We start from the raw sequence: 19763 nt of genomic DNA on the forward strand, positions 1-19763 counted from the left end.
ACTGCTGCATGTTGCAAAGATAGGATTCAGCATTTCTTTTATTCATGTCACAAGTTAAATACAGAATATGCTTTAAAATAGTATATAAATGGCTGTAGCTGTAGCTAAAATAAGGTAGGAGTCAGGCTGGGTACACAGGTTGGGCATATCCACAAAAACAGTCTGTGTGCATATATCAGCTAGCTATGTTCAGCCTCACAAACTAGTAAGTCTCTGTTTATTAAAAAAAAGAAAAAAAAAAGAAAAAGACAGCAAGCCCTTGACTACTTTTGCCCACAGCACATGGCCTTTATTGGAGGATGTGTTTGCACAAAGGGAGGAGTATTGCCTCCCACACAAATTTCAACAATCATTTCAACAATTTGGTAAATAGGTGAGGACAGAGTCTTCCTCTATTGTCTGCCTATCCCCTCCAGTCAGAAGTCAAACGCACAGTGAGGAAGCTCTAACCTAAAGGAGAAATCCTTTTTAGGAATCTGCTTTTTAAGAAAAACTCCTGAACATGGTCCCAGCATTACTAACAATCTGAGGGTACACACATACACCCTGATACAAACAAATGAACAAACAACAAAACACACCTGAAACAACAACAAAAAAGAGAGAATAGTTTCAGGGAGAAAATATAAGCCTAATGCAACAGGAAAGGAAGAAAAAAAGTGAAATCCACCTTCTGACAAGATAAGCATTATCATCTTCCCTTGCACTGTAAGTGGATGAAGAAGGAGCACGTTGCTTCTTGACCTGCTTTTTGCTTCTGCATAAAAAAGAAAGGCCATTTTTTCTAGCACCAAGAAATGCCACCTTTTCTCTAAGACACTAATTAGCTGACTGGATGAGCAAGGTGACTCTAACAGTGACAAACTGATGCAGAATGATAGCAAGACTCAATCATAACCCAGCACTAATTACAGCCCTGTAGCACATACTATCTATATAATATACATATTAATATCTATATAAATAAATATATATATATATTCTGAACACAAAACAAGGATGTTGATAATACGAAATCAGCTGTGTGCTTGCATGAAATACTTGTAAGCTTAATTATCCAGGACTTAATATTTCAGTGCTGCTTTGTAAAAGCTTTCCAGTGTACAATTCCAGTGGGTTTCAGTGGATTCATGAACAGCATTGTGCCACCCGAATGCCCATTGAAAGAGATAACATGAATAGTGTCAGTTTAGATCATGCAGGGAGGAGACAACAATTTTTGTAACATGGGAATTTAAATTATTGTATATCCACTATTAGCATTCCTGGTTTAGTAAATATCTCTTCTTGGTATAAGTTGCTTGGGATGTGCTTTAAAACATGATGAAATACCTTACCCTGGCATAAGTCCATGAGTATCTTCACAGAGGGTTGAGCTTGTTAGCACAGAAGAATAAGAAGAGAACATTATCATAATGAATATGCATCAATATCACAAGTTTTAAAACAATATTTGTTCAGTTGTAAAATATCAATAACTATTATCATCAACAGATAGAACCTTTCAACCACTAAAACTTGAAAAGAAAAACAAAGAAACAAACAAAAACATAAAATTTGAGTCCCCGGCATGCTGTTTGCAACATCAATAGCCTGAAACACCTCTCCTTGCATCCTTAGCAGTATCAGGTGATGCTAGCCATTATCCTGTCTTGGTACAGAACACCCTCCAGTCTGCTGATCTGCTGATTCCCTCAATACAGTTTCAAAATGAAAAGCTTCTCTTCAGTCAGAGAAGAGAGAAAGTGGAAATGGGTTGAGCTACATAATAAGAAAATGAGAGTGAAATTATATGCCATGACTGAATCAGCTTACTATTCTGACTTGGGTGGTCCTGCTTTTCCCTCCCTGACTCCTGGCCCTCCTGGTCCACACCCTCTCTTACACCACATCAAACCACTTGGTGAGCTGATCCAACTTGTTAATCCAACAGAAAAATACTCTCTCAAACTGACTCACCAAAGGGCTTGACAAGGGTGATGCCAAGGAGAATGGCTCTGGAGGGAGCAGAACTACCCCTTCTAGTGGCAGTAACTCAACACCATGTCTTAAATGAACCACAGCTGAAGAAAGTGTTGAAGAGCACACAAGGAGCACTGAAAACAAACAGAAGGGCATGGAGTAAAATCCTGTGTCTTTGGGAAGAATGTAAATGCAAGAATATCACAAAGCCCTTGGGATGGGGCAGACACTGAAGGGTGCAATGGCAGGAGAGCAACAGGACATTGGATCATGTTATGCATCAGAGAGGGGCATGGGAACATAGTCACTGTCCTGGCAGAAGGAAGAATGGGTAGTGACAGAAAACACGATGCTGAATCCACTTGGATTGTGATGGCTCTTTGGGGCTCAGGCTCACAGTGCTTGTGTCTGCAGCCAGCCCTGGCAAAGGTCAGCTCTTTGGGATAGATGTGCTACTTTGATAGTTTTCACAAAACATGAGCTATAATATTGTATCCCCATTGTTCAAGAAAAGAGGGAGGACACCATTGTTCACTCAGAAAACAAACAGAAATGAAGCCTGTCCCCATTATCCTCAAGAAATTGCCTCATCAAAAAACAAAAGAACAAAAATCAAAGTGTTATTGAGGAATGCATAAATCATATAAATAATATATATTAATATATAAATCTGAGTGTTATTGAGGAATGCCACCTAGTCAGTCTTACCAGCTCAAAACCTCACTCGCTATTATCTTTTCCTTCCTCTCTTAAATTACTGAGACAGGTCTCTCCTTTCATAGCAGCAAATGTTTTAAGCTCACTGTTTTCTTGGAATCTCCCCTACTTGCACAACTGCTTCCATAAGAAAAAAAGTTTAGGGTTATCAAAAATGGTGCTAGTCATCTGGAGAAAGGGAAAAGAAACTGCATCTTTACCCAACGATAAAATGTCCAAGTTTTTAACAAATTTGTCTCCATAGTTTCAAGGAACACTTCTTGAGTTCCTCTATTGAGCTCTGGGTAACTGTTCCTAGGTAATCAGAAAAGAAGAGGGGAAAGAAAAAAAAAAAAAAGTGGAGACTTTGTAACTCATTAAATAGCACAATAAATTGCAGGGCATGAGCTGAGATATTCTCAAGCTTTCCAAACCAAGGGGCAGAGGGCAAACTGTCCTTACCTACACCCCAGGGCATCCCTGTTCCCTTTTCCAAGTACAAGACCAGGCACTGGCAGAAGTAAGAACTACGTGCCTGGCAGCCGAAAGACGAGGAAAGAGAAAATATTATGTGCAATAAATCAGGTACACACAAAAGTAATCGGGGCAGGTCACATCATCCTAACACTGCTCAGCATTGTTTCCACCTTAATGATCTTTCAGCATGTCACCATGCTGAATCATGATGACAGAGGGGCAGGAAGCACATATCAGATGCAGAATGAACAGGTCTTTTTGTGATTGTGGGGCTATGAAGTGCTGGGCTTTCCTTATGTTGGAGTCCTCTGCTCTCACTCTGGAAGACTTGTCTGCACCAAAATCAAGAAATGTTTCTGGAGCATTTCAGATAAATTTGACCTACATACAGAAAAAACAGGAATCTTTCTCTTTTTTTCCCCCAAAAACAGCTTATTGCTGTATCAGTGCATGAATTTCAAATGGGTTTACAACAATGGTTTTCCATTGTTTTTTAAAAGTAATTTTCTGTTCACAACTGGACATTAAGCATGCTGAGGGCCTGCTGGCTTGCTGAAGTTAGAGGCCAAAAATGTACATAATTGTCAATCTTTAGCAAGACAGGGAGTTCTTTTCTAACCAGAGCCAGAAATACTCCCTCTGGAGAAATCTCACAAACAATGTGAAAAAAAGCAAAAAGCTTTTGAACTTTCCATGGTACAAAGTTTAAAATGAGGACAAAACTGGAATGAGTTGGTCTTGAGCATTTTCTAAACTATGCTCTGTTTCCACAGCTTTACAGATAGAGACATCTGGAAGCAGAATTTTCAGCTAAAAGGGGAAAAAACCCATTGCCATTAATTAAGCATAATTAATTTACCTTAAACATGAATAAAATTATTACAGTAGACAAAAATGTTAATATGTATAAATCTCTCTGGATCAACCCTAACCATATTTTTGGTGTAAAAAAATAGGCTATATTCCCAGATATGATAATGCATATAATTTCAGACGGATTTAGGGACAGCAAAACCAATTTTAGTTAAAGAGCCTGGAGGAATTTCATAGTATTAAAGACAGTATAAAACACAAGTTTACACAGAGTAATTGAGAATACTCCTTATAGTTTAGTCCAACACGTATAAAGTCAGATTAGAATAAAAAGTTTTTTCTTTTAAACATTAGATCATTATGATATTCTGTGATAAACAACCAATTTATTCTATTACTTTAATTTCAGCAAAAGCTTTTAGGGAATCTCTACAATGGCATCAACAAGCACAAAGGAGAATGGGAGATGGTAGAGGGTACTACAGATTATTTACAGGGCTCTGAGCCAAATTCTCTGTTGTCCCACTTCATACTACGGAAAACACCAAGTTCTTGGCATATCAAAACCTGGATCTTGGAAAGTTTGGAGACCCCTTCAGTTATGCTGCCCAAGTGATTTGAGGGGACCCTGTGTTTGGTCATGTGCTCCTCTGTAATGTCCAGCACTAGTCCCACCAGGCAATAACCCCACACCTTCAAGATCACCTCTACTGGGTGACCCTTTCCCTGCTTTACAGCAACAGGGGTTGGGGGAGGTATCTGGGAGATGAATAAACCATGCTAACCCTTTGAGTACCTCAGGAAAAGTGTGTGCATTTAACAAAAGACCATTTGCATAGCCTTGTGGATGTACTCTGTACACTTTGTCCTGATTAGAAAGGAAGTGAGTTTAACAGAGAATCCAACTCAGACAAACAGTTCTCTCCTTTACTTTGGAAAATCTGCAAACCTGTTACAGTTCACTTGCTAGTATGAAAAGCAAGCTTGAAAACTGTCACTGTTGAGACCAGTGAATAATGGTCTAAGTGGAATAGCAGCAGTCAGGCAGAAGAACATGGTGGCATGGTCTGGGTGGAAGACAGCAAATGCTACAGGCCTCCAGGTTCTGACTTTTAGTTATGATGCTGTTGTGGACATGCACTTGTCTCACTGATGCCTGACACTACCACCTACCTGAGGAGCACATGAAGCTTTCAAGAGGCCTTCTGGCAGCAATGAAAAACTTAGCCTGGAGTCCAAGCACTTTTTTCCCATTCACAGCAAAACTATCTCAACATAAGATTACTTTTCATTTAAACTTTATTTCTAAACTGACTTTGTAACCTTCTATAATCTTGTTACTCTTCATCCCCCTTCTCCCCAGGATTCAAAGATTCTGTTTTGGTTGCTTATATAATCTCAGTGCTGCAGTACGCAAGCTATCTAAAGCATGGTATAAATGCAGCTATCATTACTACTTAATAAAAACAGAAAAGTTATTCATTGACCAACCTTTTTTTTTTTTTTCCTTTCTAATAAACATACAGATCCATATCTAAGTGGTGATAAAAACTATGACCTTGCACTACGTTTATCCCACAACATCCTCATCATGGCTGCAATTTCATTTTAAAGACTTTTCACTGCATTCTCTGCAAAGCATTACCTATTCACCAGTAAAAGCTCTTTTCCAACATTCACTGACACAGACTAAGAAATTAGCTGTCTTAGAAAGGCCGCTTTAGGGACCAAGTGCAGAGTAACCAGCTGAAAAGAAAGAGAAGGAAGTCCCTTCCTCTGTTCTGACAACCATCATATTTATCATTTTACTTTGTATACCTTTTTTGTATACCTTTGTTGCTTTTTGTTGTGCTTTTGTCTTTTAAGGAACAAGCTTGTTTTAAGGAATAAGCTCTTTGGCAATGAATAGAGTCTAATATGCTTGGAAAACATTTCTAGCATGTTGCAGACACTATTGTAATACAAATACTCATTGTCTTCCCGAGTTCCCTTACCACCACTGCTCCTCAACATAGCTTTGTCACTGTAAAACAACCTTCATTAAGTTTTGTGTCACTGGCATAGTGCTGCAATAATAAGGCCAATGCTTCATACAGCCAAAGATGGGTTTTGTTGAACTTGGTATTTCTGTTGACCATGCTGTGAAACAGCGTGATGTCAAGACAACCTGAAGTCGCTTAGCACATTAGCAAATGTGAAAACTAAGACCTTTAATTGCATCCCAAAAGACATGTGGAAAAGAGAGGGAAAGAACGAAAGACTTTTGAAGCCAAATTAGCCTGTAAATTAATAACTATCATTAGATTTTAGTCAGGCACCATATTTGTGCCTTGGTCTTTTTCTTAGTTGTTTCATGGTTGGATGATTGAGTTTCAAGTCTGTGACTTTCATCTCCATTGTGTTTGCTGAATGAGTACACAACAAATGCAAAGATTTTTTAACTCTTCAGTTTCTATCTGGCAGAATAACATTGTTTGCATTTCTCAAGTTTTTGAAAATAACAGCCTTGACTCTCTTCTCATTTAGACCAGTTTAACAAAGTTGCAAGTCCAAGGAAATCAGCTGAATTAATCTCATCTTAAAGTAGGCTAGAGGAATGCCTAAGCCTAGTATTTTTTATATACCTTATATACCTATAGCTGAAGGAAAAACTCTCATTAAACCTACATTAAAAACCTGTCCACTTCATGCTCTGGATTTAAAACTTTGTTTTAACCCAGTTCCTTCTGCCCTTACCAGTAATCTCTAATTTTGTTTTCAGTTTCCATCTTTTCCACTTCATTTGCCACCATTTTTTTTCCTTTAGTGGTTGTTATTAATTCACCCTTGGAACTCACTAGTCATACTCACCTTGAAATTTTATCCACTGGACTTTCATGACCTTGTACCCTCAGTACTCCTTTTACCTTTCTAATAATTCACCCTAGTTTTCCTTCTCATTTTTCATGTATGTACCACAAGGCACTCGTAGCCTTGGTACACTTTGTTTCTTCTTCATCCTTCATATAGTACACTCAGTGCTTAACATTCCTCCAAGTCCTATTACTGTGCCAATCAATCTTAAATCCAGTTCTAAAGGAGAGATGAGAACTAAACCATTTTAATTGCATACATAAAGTCATCTCACTATAATACAAGTATATTACAGTGTTAAACCTCACAAAAGCCCGGGAGAAGCAAAAGCATTAGCATTCCTCTTCTGCAGTGGCAGAGAACGAACCAATTATCCAAAGTCACCTGAAGTCCTGTGGCAGCCTCTGGCTTATCAACAAGAGGATTCATTTCAAATGAATCAAAACCTGTACATTGTCTCATGCATTTTACACCTCTTGGGCTTTAGAATGATTTGCGTAACTTACAGGCAGTGCAGAGCAAAGGTATGCATCGTGTCACACCAGCCCACGGAGCGGATACTTGCTGTCTGTTCACCAAACGGTTCTCTGGGTAGATCGGTGGGAGCACTCCCAGCCCAGGATGAATCATCGACTTGCCTCACCACATGGCTCTGAAGCACTGACCACCGTGTTGGGATGTACTGCAGGAAGCTGCAGAATACACTCCGCTTTCCTAAACTACACCACAAGCAAGCAAAGTCACAGTTAATCAGATTAGTGGAAGCTTAAACATCATCCCAGAAGAGTCCAGATCTCCATGTGGCTTCTGACAACCGACGTGACTGAGACCTTTGTCCCTCCACCAGCACCACACTGCCAAACAAGCTTCCTTTTTCCTGTCAGGGACTTTGCCATGTTCATCCCAGCACAGGCTACAGCTCCTAACCTCACCTTGTTTTAGTAGCTACATCAACTGTCTCTTTCTTCTTGCTTTTTATTTTCTTAATCAGCCTAGCTCCGGCCTTCATTACCACCCCGTAAGGCGGGACACAAGCCACGTGCTATTCATGAAGAGGACAGCACATGTCTGTCTTGCCCTACCAGCTATCCGGCGGGAGCATTCTGGGGCCTACCGGAGTGACAAAACCTGGCCCTCCACTGTAGCCGGGTGCCGCCGTAGCCGCCCTGCCTGTCATTCAAGCCACAGTTCATTCACATTCAAGCCCAGCTTCCACGTCACCCGCCGCTCCTCGGTACCCCGGCCTCAGCCGCGGCAGGCCCACACCCCGGCGGGGCAGCCCGCTACTGGGGTCACGGGCAGCCTCAGATTAACAACCTGACCAGCAGCGACGGGCTGGCCCCGGCAGCCCAGACCGGTGACAACCCCCAACAATTTCCCCACTGTCCCTGCAGGGAAGGCCGCGCTCCTCGTAGGGGTGAAAGGCGCCATTCCCACGAGAGCAGAGTGGCCGCCCCGGCCCGGCTCGAAGCCCGTCCGTGCGCTCAGGGCCGGGCCCCGCGGCCGCGGCGGTGCCTCTCAGCCCCTCACGCCGCGGCGTGGAGGACGCGGCCGGCCGCCCGACCCCGCCCGCCTGGCCACGCCCGCCTGACGCGCCGGCGGCGCTGGCGGGCTGGAAGTGGCGTACGTGCACAGCGGGCCGCTGGAGTGGCGCCTCCTCCTCCTCGCCCCGGCACAGCGGCGGAGGCGCGGTGGGCAGAGGCGGCGGCCGCGCCGGCCCGTGCTGCACTGGGCAGAGAGGCCGGCGGGGAGCGGAAGGCAGCCCCGTACCGCGCCACCCCGCTCCCCCTCGGCCGTTCCGCCACCGGCGGGGCGGCGATGAGGCGGCGCTAAAGCAGCGTTAGCGGCGCAGGGAGGGCTGCGCGGGCCCCCGCGCCCCGGCCGCGCCGGAGGAGGCCGCGGGCCGGCGGAGGCGGCGGGCGGCGGGGGCCGCGGCGGAGCCGGAGCCGGGCGGCCATGATGCAGTGAGCGCTCCCTCCCCGCGCGGCCGGGCGGGGGCCCGCGTTAGCGCCGCTCCCGCCCGTCTCCTTACATAACACAAGCCGGCGGAGCGGGGCTGCGGCGGCACCACCAGCGCCATGGCGAATGACAGCGGCGGAGGCGCCGGTCAGGGCGGCCAGGGCGAGAGCAGCGGCGGCACCAGCGGCAGCAGTAGCAGCAGCGAGCGGGACCGGCAGTACTGCGAGCTGTGCGGGAAGATGGAGAACCTGCTGCGGTGCGGGCGCTGCCGCAGCTCCTTCTACTGCAGCAAGGAGCACCAGCGCCAGGACTGGAAGAAGCACAAGCTCATCTGCCGCGGCGGAGGCGCTGCGGCGGCTGGCGCGGCAGGGGGCGCTACTGAGCCCCGCGGCGGGCACCCCCCGCTGCCCCGCGCCCACGGCGGGGCCGCGGCGGGCGGCGGCAGCCGGGCGGGGGTCGGGAAGGGCGCAGCGCCGCCGGCCCCGGAGGCCCCCTCCGAGGCCGCCCCGCTGACCAACAATCACGTCGCCGCCGCCGCAGCAGCTGCCGGCGGTGAGGCGGAGGCCCCGGCTGCGGCCCAGTCCCCGTCCCCCTCCGGGGAGGCAGTGCTGCTGTACCGGGACAAGTCGAACCTGTACCCCGGCGGCGTGCAGGCGGGGCCCGGCGGGGCCGCGCTGCGCCCCAACGGGCAGACCAAGTCGCTGGTGCCGCAGCGGCTGGCGCTGGAGTACATCGTGCCCTGCATGAACAAGCACGGCATCTGCGTGGTGGACGACTTCCTCGGCAAGGAGCTGGGCGGGCTGGTGGCCGAGGAGGTGCGGGCCCTCCACCACACCGGCCGCTTCACCGACGGGCAGCTCGTCAGCCAGAAGAGCGACTCCTCCAAGGACATCCGCGGCGACAAGATCACCTGGGTGGAGGGCAAGGAGCCGGGCTGCCAGACCATCCGGCTCCTCATGAACAGCATGGACGATCTCATCCGGCACTGCAACGGAAAGCTGGGCAACTACAAAATCAACGGCAGGACGAAAGTGAGTGAGCTGGGAGGGAGCGAGTGAGGGAGCTGGGACCCCCGGTGCCCGCCCTCCCCCTGCTCCCGCAGCCGGAGGGGGTTGCGGCGGGGGGGCCGGCGCTTTCCCGGGTGCGGGCGTGTGTGCGCGCACGTGTGCGGCTGTCTGCGGGGCTGCGTGCGTGTGCGCACGTCCGTCCGTCCGGCTGTCTGTCTGTCTGTCTGTCCGTCCGTACGGGTGCCTGTGCGGGGCTGTGCTGTGAGGGTGCTCCCGCTCTGCTCCCCGGATCCGACTCGTACTTGCGAGACGCGTCCAGTTCTGGGCTCCTCAGTACGAGAAAGAAGCTCCTGCCTTTCTCTAGAGGGTCCCAAAGATGATTAGGGGTTTGGAGCATCTCTGTCATGAATAGAGACTGCGGGAGCTGAGCCCTTTTAGGCAAGTGAAAAGAGGATAAAAGGGATATCGTTAATGTATGTAAATATCTCAAAGGTTAAAGTTAAAAACACGGTGCCAGACTCTTCAGTGTTGTCCAGTGACAGGACGAGTAGCAGTGGCCATAAACTAAAACACAAGAAGTTCCACTTCAGCAAGGTGCACGTTGAGGGTTGGCAGAGCACTGGAACAGGCTGCCCAGGGAAATCTTGCAGTCTCGATCTGGAAACGTTCAAAACCCACCTGGACTCCTTCCTGGTGTAACCTGCTCGAGGTGATCCTGGCTGGGCAGGAGGGTTGGACTGGATGATCTCCAGAGGGTCCTTTCAAGCCCTGACAATTCTGAGACTCACACGCGGCTGCTGCGGGACCCCCAGCCCCAGCGAGCCTGGGCCGCAGCCTGGACGGGCGGCTTGCTGTCCCGTGGGCAGCTTGGGGATTGCTCTGCACCGAGAAGGTGCGAAAGGGTTTGTTTGCAGGAAAAAAAAAAGGTGATCTTGTTTATATCCCTGCGTTTTGTTAAAAAGACCTTGATCTGGAAGCTTATCCGCTAGGTGATGAGTATTGAAATGCGAGTTCTTTCGTGGTGTCCCGAAAAAAGCCCGGGTAACAAGAGCTCTGACGGGCTTCGGGAAGCAAGGGGCTGGCTGCGAAGTGTCCCGGCAGCGACACTGGCTGGAGAGCGTAGAATCACTTCTGCACAGCGTTTGTAGTCTCTCATGAATGGGCCACATTTTGGTAAGCCTTGGCTCAGGTGTGGCCTGCCAGGTGCAGGACTTAAAAATATGGTCAGGAGACCCCCATCAGTGAGCAAGTGCCCCGCTGGCACAATAAACTCGTGAGTTCGTGTGGCACTCTGGCAAATGCTGTTGTGGCAGGCAGTGGAGTCACAGCCATGGAGCAGGGCAGCTTTGGGCAGAGTTTTTATTTTACTCTCATGAAGTCACTTTTCCGCAAAAATCTTACTCCTTAGCTCTATTTTGAGACCAGAAAACTGAGTCGAAATATCCCATTGTATTAGCTTAATTAGCGATTCCTTTCCAGCCCTTTAAATAAAATTAATGCCCTTGGTAGAGAACTAGTAATGAATATTCATCGGTATCTTTTCAGTTAAAAAAAAAAGAAGAGGGGTGAAGCCCCTTCAGACTTTGCTACCTCTGTTAAAGCATAAGGAAGCCAGTGAAATGGTAAGAGTCATCCTGCTGAGGTGGTTGCACTGTCACAGATGGACTGTTGTTGCTGCAGCTGCAGAATCTCAGCTGCTAGGAAGCTGCAGGAAGGGAGGAAGGGAGAAACTGGATGGCAAAAAACAGCCCTGGATTTGTTTGAGGGCACGGGAAACTCCCATGATAAAGAAAAGAGAGTGGGATTTTTTTTTTTTTTTTTTGTAATGCTGTCTTTGCATTTCTTCAGTTGAACCAGTACTGTGCTACAACTTTTCAGTGGGAATATGGTGTACAGTCCTCATAGATCCCTGCAGGACTTTTCTAAGCCAATTTATCTTTCAGGCAGTCTTAGATCTCTTCAAGGCTTCACACTTGCACTCTAAAAATATCAGTGGCTTTGCTGGATTTCAATTTTATGCAGCAAAAAGGAATACTGCTTCTATTTTTATGTGTAGTGGTATGCTTCTCTAAAGAATAGATGCCAGGGCTTTTGGAGATGTAATCTTGAATCACTCCTGTAATTCCTGGACATTTTATGTTCCCACTTGGTTTTCAGTCACTGCTGAAATCCCTCTTTTTAGGAGATCAGAACAGGTGCAGAGGTCAGATCAGTAAAAGCACAATACTTTACTCCTTGGTGGCACAGAAATACATTACTTTGTTTTCTCACTTTCCCTTGCTTATTTCCTCACAAAAGTCAGTGCTTTTAGTGTGCAGAAAAGCTCAGTTCTCTAAAATTCCAGCGAAAGCAGAATGAAAATTGTCATTCACTCTCTGAGATTTACCTCAGAATTGAACCAACAGAAGCAGATGATACGTAGAGAATCCCTTGAAGTGACTTGTATTGTAACCATATGACTTGTAACCCATTGGTGGTGCTGGCATTGAACTTGCCATCACTTCTATAAACTGTCTGGAAGCAGTGTATGAAAAAGCAAGAAGAAATGGGTCTGAGGTATATATACCCTGAATCTCTTGGCTTGTAAACCTGCTTGTCAGGAAAAAAGCTGTCTCGTGTTAATAGGATCTAATTCAAACTGATTTACAATCACCAGGGCAAGTCCATTAAGGCAGAGAACATGAAATAAGGTAAAATGTTAATTGTGACCTGAGATTTTATATTTTAAAAGTCTCTGATGTTTCTCGACTTCCTGGGCCACCTAGAACTGATAAACTTAAACTGATGTGGTTCCACCTAGCCCTGAGTTGTCAGCAAGTTACTCTCCAGCCTGAAATATATCTGTACAGCAGTGGTTATAAAATAGCCAAGTACCTTGGAGGTGTGTGGAGACAGCAGCAAGTATAAGAGAATGGCTAACTATTTACTCATCTTGGAAGTCCTGACTTTCTGCATTCCTTGCTTTTGTTCTCTTTCTTTCCAGACTATGCTTCCGTCTTTTTGCTAGCAGATGGTGGCACATTGTTGCATATTTGAGCTCTAGTTTTTTTCTCCTACTTCCTGTTACTTTCTAGTTTTTTCTTCTTTCATCTTTTCATAAATCCTCTTTTTTTTTTTTTTTTTCCTTTGCCTTATCAGTTGCCACATTTGTACATGCATGTATTTTTGTTTCTTGCCTGTCCTGTTCGTACATAGCTAGGGGAGGTAAAAGTCTGCTCACCAAAATTGTCCTGAAATCTCACCCAGGTGGGAAGGTTTTTCCTCCTTCCCCATATGGAGCATGAAGAAGGGGTTAAAGATGGGGGCAGGTTTATGATTTTTTTTTTTGCCAGCTTTCTCTTTCCCATACTGTGGACTTTGCTGATCTGAAGCTTACATCCTTTACTGGTCTTGGAGCAATGCTGTGACTTCCCAGTTGTGGACTGGGTTCCTAATAATCACCATATAACCAGACACCTGATCCATCAGCTATTCCTCTTTCTGTTCGCCCTTACACCCAGTACCAACCCTCTCCTAAGCCCTATTCCCTGCCTTTTGTTGGAAGGACATTAAATAGACAATTTGACAGGCCCTGTTGCATCCCTTTAGTTTTTTCTTCATTCTCGCTTCTACAAACCTGTCAGTAGACCAGTCCTGTTCAAATTGCTGCATTTTAGTGCTCTCCTCTCTTTACTAGTAGGCCAGTGGAACCCACTGGGCCCACCCACTCAACCACCTGTAGCTTAAAAAATTGCTTGATTTGTTACACATCATGCAAACTTGCTTTTCTGCTTCTTCTGGCAGTTACTCATCTCTTACTCTGGAGATCCTGGAGTTTTCTGAAGACCTAGAGGACTCTGGATTCAGACTAGTCTGACTGTGTCCTATTAAATTAGATTCTTTCAAAGTTAGTAATGCTTCTTTAGAAAATAATTCTCTAAGGGTGGGTGGATTTCTCATACCCTGCTGTTAGCTTTTGTATAAACTGGACAGAAGAGGCTCTCTGCTCTTGCCACTTATTTGTGTTGCAGCTTTTCTGCAAACATGTTGGATTAATGTTACCAAGGAAAAGTAAGATTTATGGGTATTCTTTCCATTATATCTTATTCTACAAAATATAACTGTAGACATGTGTGGCAGCAAGACAAAGGAAAAGTTAGAGGTAGAAAATAAGAATTTGGCAACCAAGCAGATACTGGAAAGTGATGATGATGGCAAAACTCTGGTAGAAGAAAGGAAAGTGAGCACAGGGGCAGGTGTGCAGCTCTGATTGAAGGACCCAAGAGCTGTGACTGGAGATCTGGGCTTACAAATGTCTGTAAAGTGGGGGGGCTTCCCTTCAGTTTGCTTGTGTTGTGTGCAGTTACATTGGTCCTCCTGTATCATTCTGGAGATTGTTTCACTATCACACCTTGAATTTACTTCTTGGTAGAAAGCTTACTGATCTAATTGGTTCCTAGTGATGTAGTAATGACCTCATGTGTGGGTTTGAATTTGCCACTGAGTTGTGGGAAGGTGTGGGTAGGTCTCGCTCAGTCTCCCAGTACTCACTTGTGTTGCCTGACCTTGATACAGAATATGACCAATGCTCTTCCTTACCTATTGGTCCTTTCCCTGACAGCAGTGTTTCTGTTGGTGATGTTGTTCTCTTGTAGATGAGTGTGCTGGTCAGTGAAGGATTGTGTGGTGATTCACGGATACAAAACAGCCCACACACACTCCTTAAATCCCTGTTGCAGTAGAGCCCTGACATATGATGACTATAGTTTCCATTTGTTGTTCCTCATGTGCAAGCCTTTTGGGTCCCAGTTGAAGCAGATGATCAGAAGACTGACTGGGGTTTCTCCTGCAAGTGATCTTTTGATTGAGAAGCATTGCAGCATCCAGAAAAGATTCTTATTTGCAGCCAACTTCAACATTGCTGAGATTCTGACAGGTTCTCCTGGTAGAGAAAATTACAGAGATATGCTGGTTTCTGAGGGGCAGCTGTGTGGTGACTGCACCTTTGAAGTGTGATATGAATATAGTGTGTCCAAGGGTGGGGAGCACCACCTGTGACTGCTAGAACTTTTCCACACCCCTGTGTGTTAGGCTGCAGTTCAATGAACATTTTGGGCCGGCAGTGCTGGAGAAGTAGTCTCTCTTCTTTGCCAGCACAAGTATTTACGTGGCCATCCTGTGAACTGGTTTGGGGAACTGATCCATCTGAAAAATAAACTGGCGAAAGAAATGCTCCTGGTTCAGTGTTCGGATGTTTGTGCTGGCACAGAGGACTGGCAGATGGTGAAACTTTCTTTCAGCAGCAATGCAAATTTATGCCAGTTTAAAGTGTTTGCCAAACTACAGCCTTAGTTTAGCACTTGGAGTCTGATTCTCCCAAAATTTGCCCTTGAAAATTCAAACACATTGTAAGAAATCTTCACTAGGTACATATTTTTTTTTATTCTTAGCTTTTCTTTGTTTGCTCTTTTGTGTTCAGTGTGAGACTTGGTTCATGCTATCAGAAACACATTATTCTGTCCTCCAAGAATCTTTCTTACAACAATTTTTACAGAAAATTTGCTTGTCTACCTACCAGGTGATCCCATGTAACATGTACCGTGGAAACATATATTTTCTCCAAATGAAAACTCATTTCCCCCACACTCCCAGCTTCAAAACCAATCTACTCTTAAGCTTATTGGCTTCCTATCCATTATTCTAAAATTTTATTAGCATCAAAGATGTTCTTGACTTCTTGGTTTCTAGACAGAGCTGGATTGGCGTCATCTGCCATGAACAGTGTGCTGCAGCTTGCTACTGTTTAGTATAGGTAAGGAAGGTCCCTGCTCAGCCCCATCCCCTTGTGCCAGCTCCAGTACTTGTTCTCTGGGGACTCTGTCTGATATGGGCAGTTTCAGTACTATTTCACATTTCATGTCCTGCTCATTTCCTCTCTGTTGCCTGATGCATTAGGATAGCTGTATGAAATTCTGGGTTGGTTTGTTGCTTGCTTTTCCAGGCCATTTTTGACTGTAACAGGAGTTCATGTTTTTCAGTTGTTACTGTTCTGGAGATAAGGAACCTGTAACATTGTGGTTTTTGCTCATCAGTGATTTCAGTACACTGTGGATAATTAATTTCTTCCTGTCAGTGATATCAGTGATTTTTTGACCATGTTGCTACTTTGATGTTCTATGCTGTCTCTTCTGCACAGAATGGGCTCATTTAATACTGCCTAAGAATCAAGCTGGATTCTTCTCGCCATAGCTCTGCAGCTCAAGAGGAAGAGCTGTCTTCCCTTCCCTGTGGCCTCTTGGACTGAAATTCTTTGTAAGTGATGTCCTGCCAAGTCACAGGACTGTCTGAACGGCAGTTCTCAGATCCCTGGGTTAGTTGTATCAGTAACCTTGACTGGTTGGTTGAGAGATGTTTTCCTTTTTTCTAGATAGTGCTTAGTTTCTGAATAGGCTGCTAGCTGTTTCCTGAAAAAATAAATTGGCAGCATATTATTCTCTTCTGTGGTGTTTACCATGTTCATTAGATTTGTAATTCAGTTGGATTTAGCCTGTTCTTGGTTAATATCTGATGGCTCTTGGCTTGAACAGGTTAGGTTGCTATTGAAATTTTGCAAGATGCTGTCTTTCTAGTTGCTTCTGTGTTGTTCTGTACTGGGTGCTAGTGTGTATGTTTGTACCTCTAGGTATGTACATAGCGTACTTGGAATTTAAATGAAGGCTTTCTCCTGCAGCAGAAAGGAAACTTGTTATAAAAGGGAAACGGATACTCTACATAAAGCAAAAATTTCTTCTTGCCTGTCTGGAGACTAAATCATTTCTCTTTAGGCTCCTTAGAGAGCTCTTGTACAAAGACAGCACTTTTTTTCAGTTCAAAAATTAATTCTGGGACTGTTGCGAGTGGGTTGGTTAGTGAATTCTTCAGTAGGACACTCGTGGGACTCCCTGGCTCTCGTGCTGCTGTGTTTTGTTACTTTTCAATGGGGGAGTGACTGCAGACAATGCAAGGACTGTACAAGTGTTTTTTTAGACATCAACATACTCAGATTATATCAGTTCAAGTTCTTTATCCATTGGCATGTTTTTTACACTTCACTAAGAAAACACTATTTTGAAACCAATATTTTTAGTGAATGGAACAATAGAGTTATTTGACTTTGCAGTTACTACTGAGCGAAATAATCATTATTTATGACACCCATTTTGTCTTCTGCATTTGTGACTTACTTAGACCCTTCAGAAGGAGGACTAACGCTAGTCTTTGAGGCCTTTTGGGAAAGTCATTTGGTGCTGATGAAATTCTTTTAAACGCCTTCGAGTTTCTGAAGGTTGTTGCTTAATGATGGGTGGTCAGGCATATTTCCAGTGCGGGCTGGTGCCAGAATTAGCTGGTAAGTGGCAGTCGTAAGCCTCAGGTCAAAATCCACTGCTGTTTGTTCCAGGGCAGCGCCTGTCAAAAATAGAGCAATGCTTTTATGCACGTAACAGCTGCTTACACTTGAAGACTTTCTTGTTCTTTGGTATTTAACTTAAAACTGCTTGAGAGTATTTTTGTTAGCATATGGTGTTATAAATAGGAATCATGTAGAAATGTGCATGCCTGCACGTCTGTGCAGAGGTTGTGTGTGGAGGTAGGGTGGTTATCGATACGTTGTGTGCCTAGTCCTCTGACAAAGAGATGAAGTCCATACCTGTAGGGTAGCTACAGGTAGCTACTAATGGGGCCTAAAGAAAAAGGTTATTTAATACCTAAGGGTTAATTTTACACATTAATTTAGTCTCAGGCCAGCTTAGAGCACATGGTTTGACCATGAAGGCATTCTGCATTGTAGAAATTATGTACAGCTTTGAGGAGATGCTGCTGTGTCACTTCAGTGTGCTGCAGTGAGAGCAGAGCCTGGACTGCCTTGCTTTCAGCAAAAACAAACGTGATGTTGAAAATGATACAAAGGTGAATGCATTGAGAGAGTTTTTCCTTTTGGTCCTAGCAGAGTGGAGGAATTGTTGCATTGACTGTAAAGTTATAAAATACACTAAATGCTGAAGATTTAGGGCCTTAGATGTATTTGATTGGTTTGGTTTATTTTTCCTGGGTTTTTTTTATTTGTCTTTTTATGTGAAGATATTTTAAATCTGTTTCCAGGAAGGGCTTGTAGTATCAGTTTATCGATTTGTTCCATTGATAGCTTGATATTCTTGGTTAGGTGACAGAGGCTGCAGGATTCTCTGCTGGCCATAGTCTTGTTGTGGTTTGCTGTCCTCCTGGTATGCCAGGGTCTGTTACTTTCCTGCTTGAGTAGGTTAGAGGGCTGCAGTTAGATAGTTATAAGAGACTTGAAGTTACTAGTCAAATGAAACAAAGTTTCAATAATATTTTAGCCTGACCCTTACGATAATGTGAAATTTAAATTGCTATAGATTAAAAACTTCTCCCAGATTTGAGGCAGCAGTCTTCATATGTTTAAGTGCTCTGTACTGTGTAAAAGTCCAGGGATGCAATATGTGTAAGGTTTCCAAAGCAGTTTATCATTGGTTAATAACGTATCTTTCTTGCTACTGCTCTCTGTCCTGTTCAAGCATCTGTTCAAGCAGCTAAACCTTGCCGTGGATGCCAAGATCCCTCAACAGCTTCTGCTGTGTTCGAACAGTGTGTGGTCTGTTCTCTGCTGAAGGCATTGGGCCCTTCCAGTTTCAGTGGTTGCTGCATTGTTGTTCAGGCAGCTGGCATGCAGCCTTACTGCTGTGAGAAAGGAAACTGTGGCCAGTTGATAAGGGCATCTTAAACTGACTCCTTTTCAGCTGGCACACTGGATGATGCCCAGTGAAATAGATGCTGGCTGAATCGTACCTCTGTTTGGCTTAACCTCATTTGTGTGTGCTTTAGCCCCTCTATGACAGCGCATCAGCCAGGCAGTAGCTCTGTTCATAGTGGTGGATTTGCTCTTTCAGGTCATACAGGGAGACGCTGAGGGAGCTGGGGCTCTTTTTGTGGCAGAGGAGAAGGTGTGAGGGGACAGTACCAGCCTGTACAGATGCTTGACAGGAGGAGTGAAGGAGAGGGAGCCAGACTCGGCAGCAGTGCTCAGTGACAGGGCAGTGGGTATGCTGAGATGCAAGAAATTCCACTGAAATGTAAAAAATGCTTTTTCCATTGTGATGACCCAAGAATCAGGTTGCTACAGAGGTTGTGGAGTCTCCATCCTTGGAGATACTCAAAACCTGATCACTGGTCACCCAGCCTGCTCTGGGTGACCCACCTCTAAGCAGTGGGCTGGACCACATGATCTCCAGGGGTGCCTGCCAACCTCAGGTCTCCCATGGAAAAAAAAATACTGCAGTTTGAAATAGAAAAGATACAAAACAAGCCAAATTTTGCAATCTGTTAAAATATTATTTCCAGCAATGGCACTGTCAGTATAAGTCCTGCTTATTGCATGTCTGAATGAAGTTACTGGGAGTCTTATCTTCCTACTGGTGGTCATTTGCTCCCTAAAGGATCATTGCAGTCAAATATGCCAGTAATGTAACTGTTCTAAATATTCCTGCCTTAGGTAACTTTGGTCATCCAGGTAGTCACTTTTACTAAGTCTGTGCTGCTGCCTCTTTCCTCTTTTCACCCAAGTTGCCTGTTTTTAACATTCATGTGTGCATATGCTCATAGCACAGTCCTTTCCTAGCTTGCTGATACAAAGCATGTGTACACTTCACAAGACTGATTTAAGAAATTAAAGTCAATTACTTGTATGGGATTCATGCTTTTCCTCCAAAACTATTTTTGTTATATATGATATTGGGTCCACTTCTGAACTGAAAGGGCATAGTGCAGCAGACATAGTTATCCTTTACTTGCAAGACAGAGAGAAAAATGAAATATGCTGTTTCAAAGTCACAAACTACCAAAAAGTGCTTTACTTTTAATATTTCACATATTTTTACTTTATTTATGTAGTAAATTTGTAACAAGCATCTGGCCAAATATTATTTGTTGTACATTTCAGTTTTATTTTACTTATGAAGAATT

The 19763-nt window shown here is 44.7% G+C and overlaps 2 protein-coding genes across 2 annotated transcripts in view; one reads left to right on the forward strand and one right to left on the reverse strand.

Moving 5' to 3' along the window:
• Positions 1–8327, reverse strand: part of TSNAX (translin associated factor X) — a 57020-nt gene extending 48693 nt beyond the window's left edge. The window contains exon 1 of the mRNA XM_023923626.2: positions 7308–8327. The gene's annotated coding sequence lies outside the window, so the exon portion shown is untranslated. The remainder of the gene's footprint in view (positions 1–7307) is intronic.
• A 424-nt stretch (positions 8328–8751) lies between these two features.
• The window catches only part of EGLN1 (egl-9 family hypoxia inducible factor 1), a 34077-nt gene continuing 23065 nt past the window's right edge, over positions 8752–19763 (forward strand). The window contains exon 1 of the mRNA XM_086877819.1: positions 8752–9791. Coding sequence (XP_086733945.1) covers positions 8880–9791 — 912 coding nt within the window. The 5' untranslated portion in view covers positions 8752–8879. The remainder of the gene's footprint in view (positions 9792–19763) is intronic.

This window comes from Cyanistes caeruleus, chromosome 2, assembly GCF_971803275.1.
Source record: "Cyanistes caeruleus chromosome 2, bCyaCae1.hap1.1, whole genome shotgun sequence".
Classification (NCBI taxonomy): Eukaryota; Metazoa; Chordata; class Aves; order Passeriformes; family Paridae; genus Cyanistes; species Cyanistes caeruleus.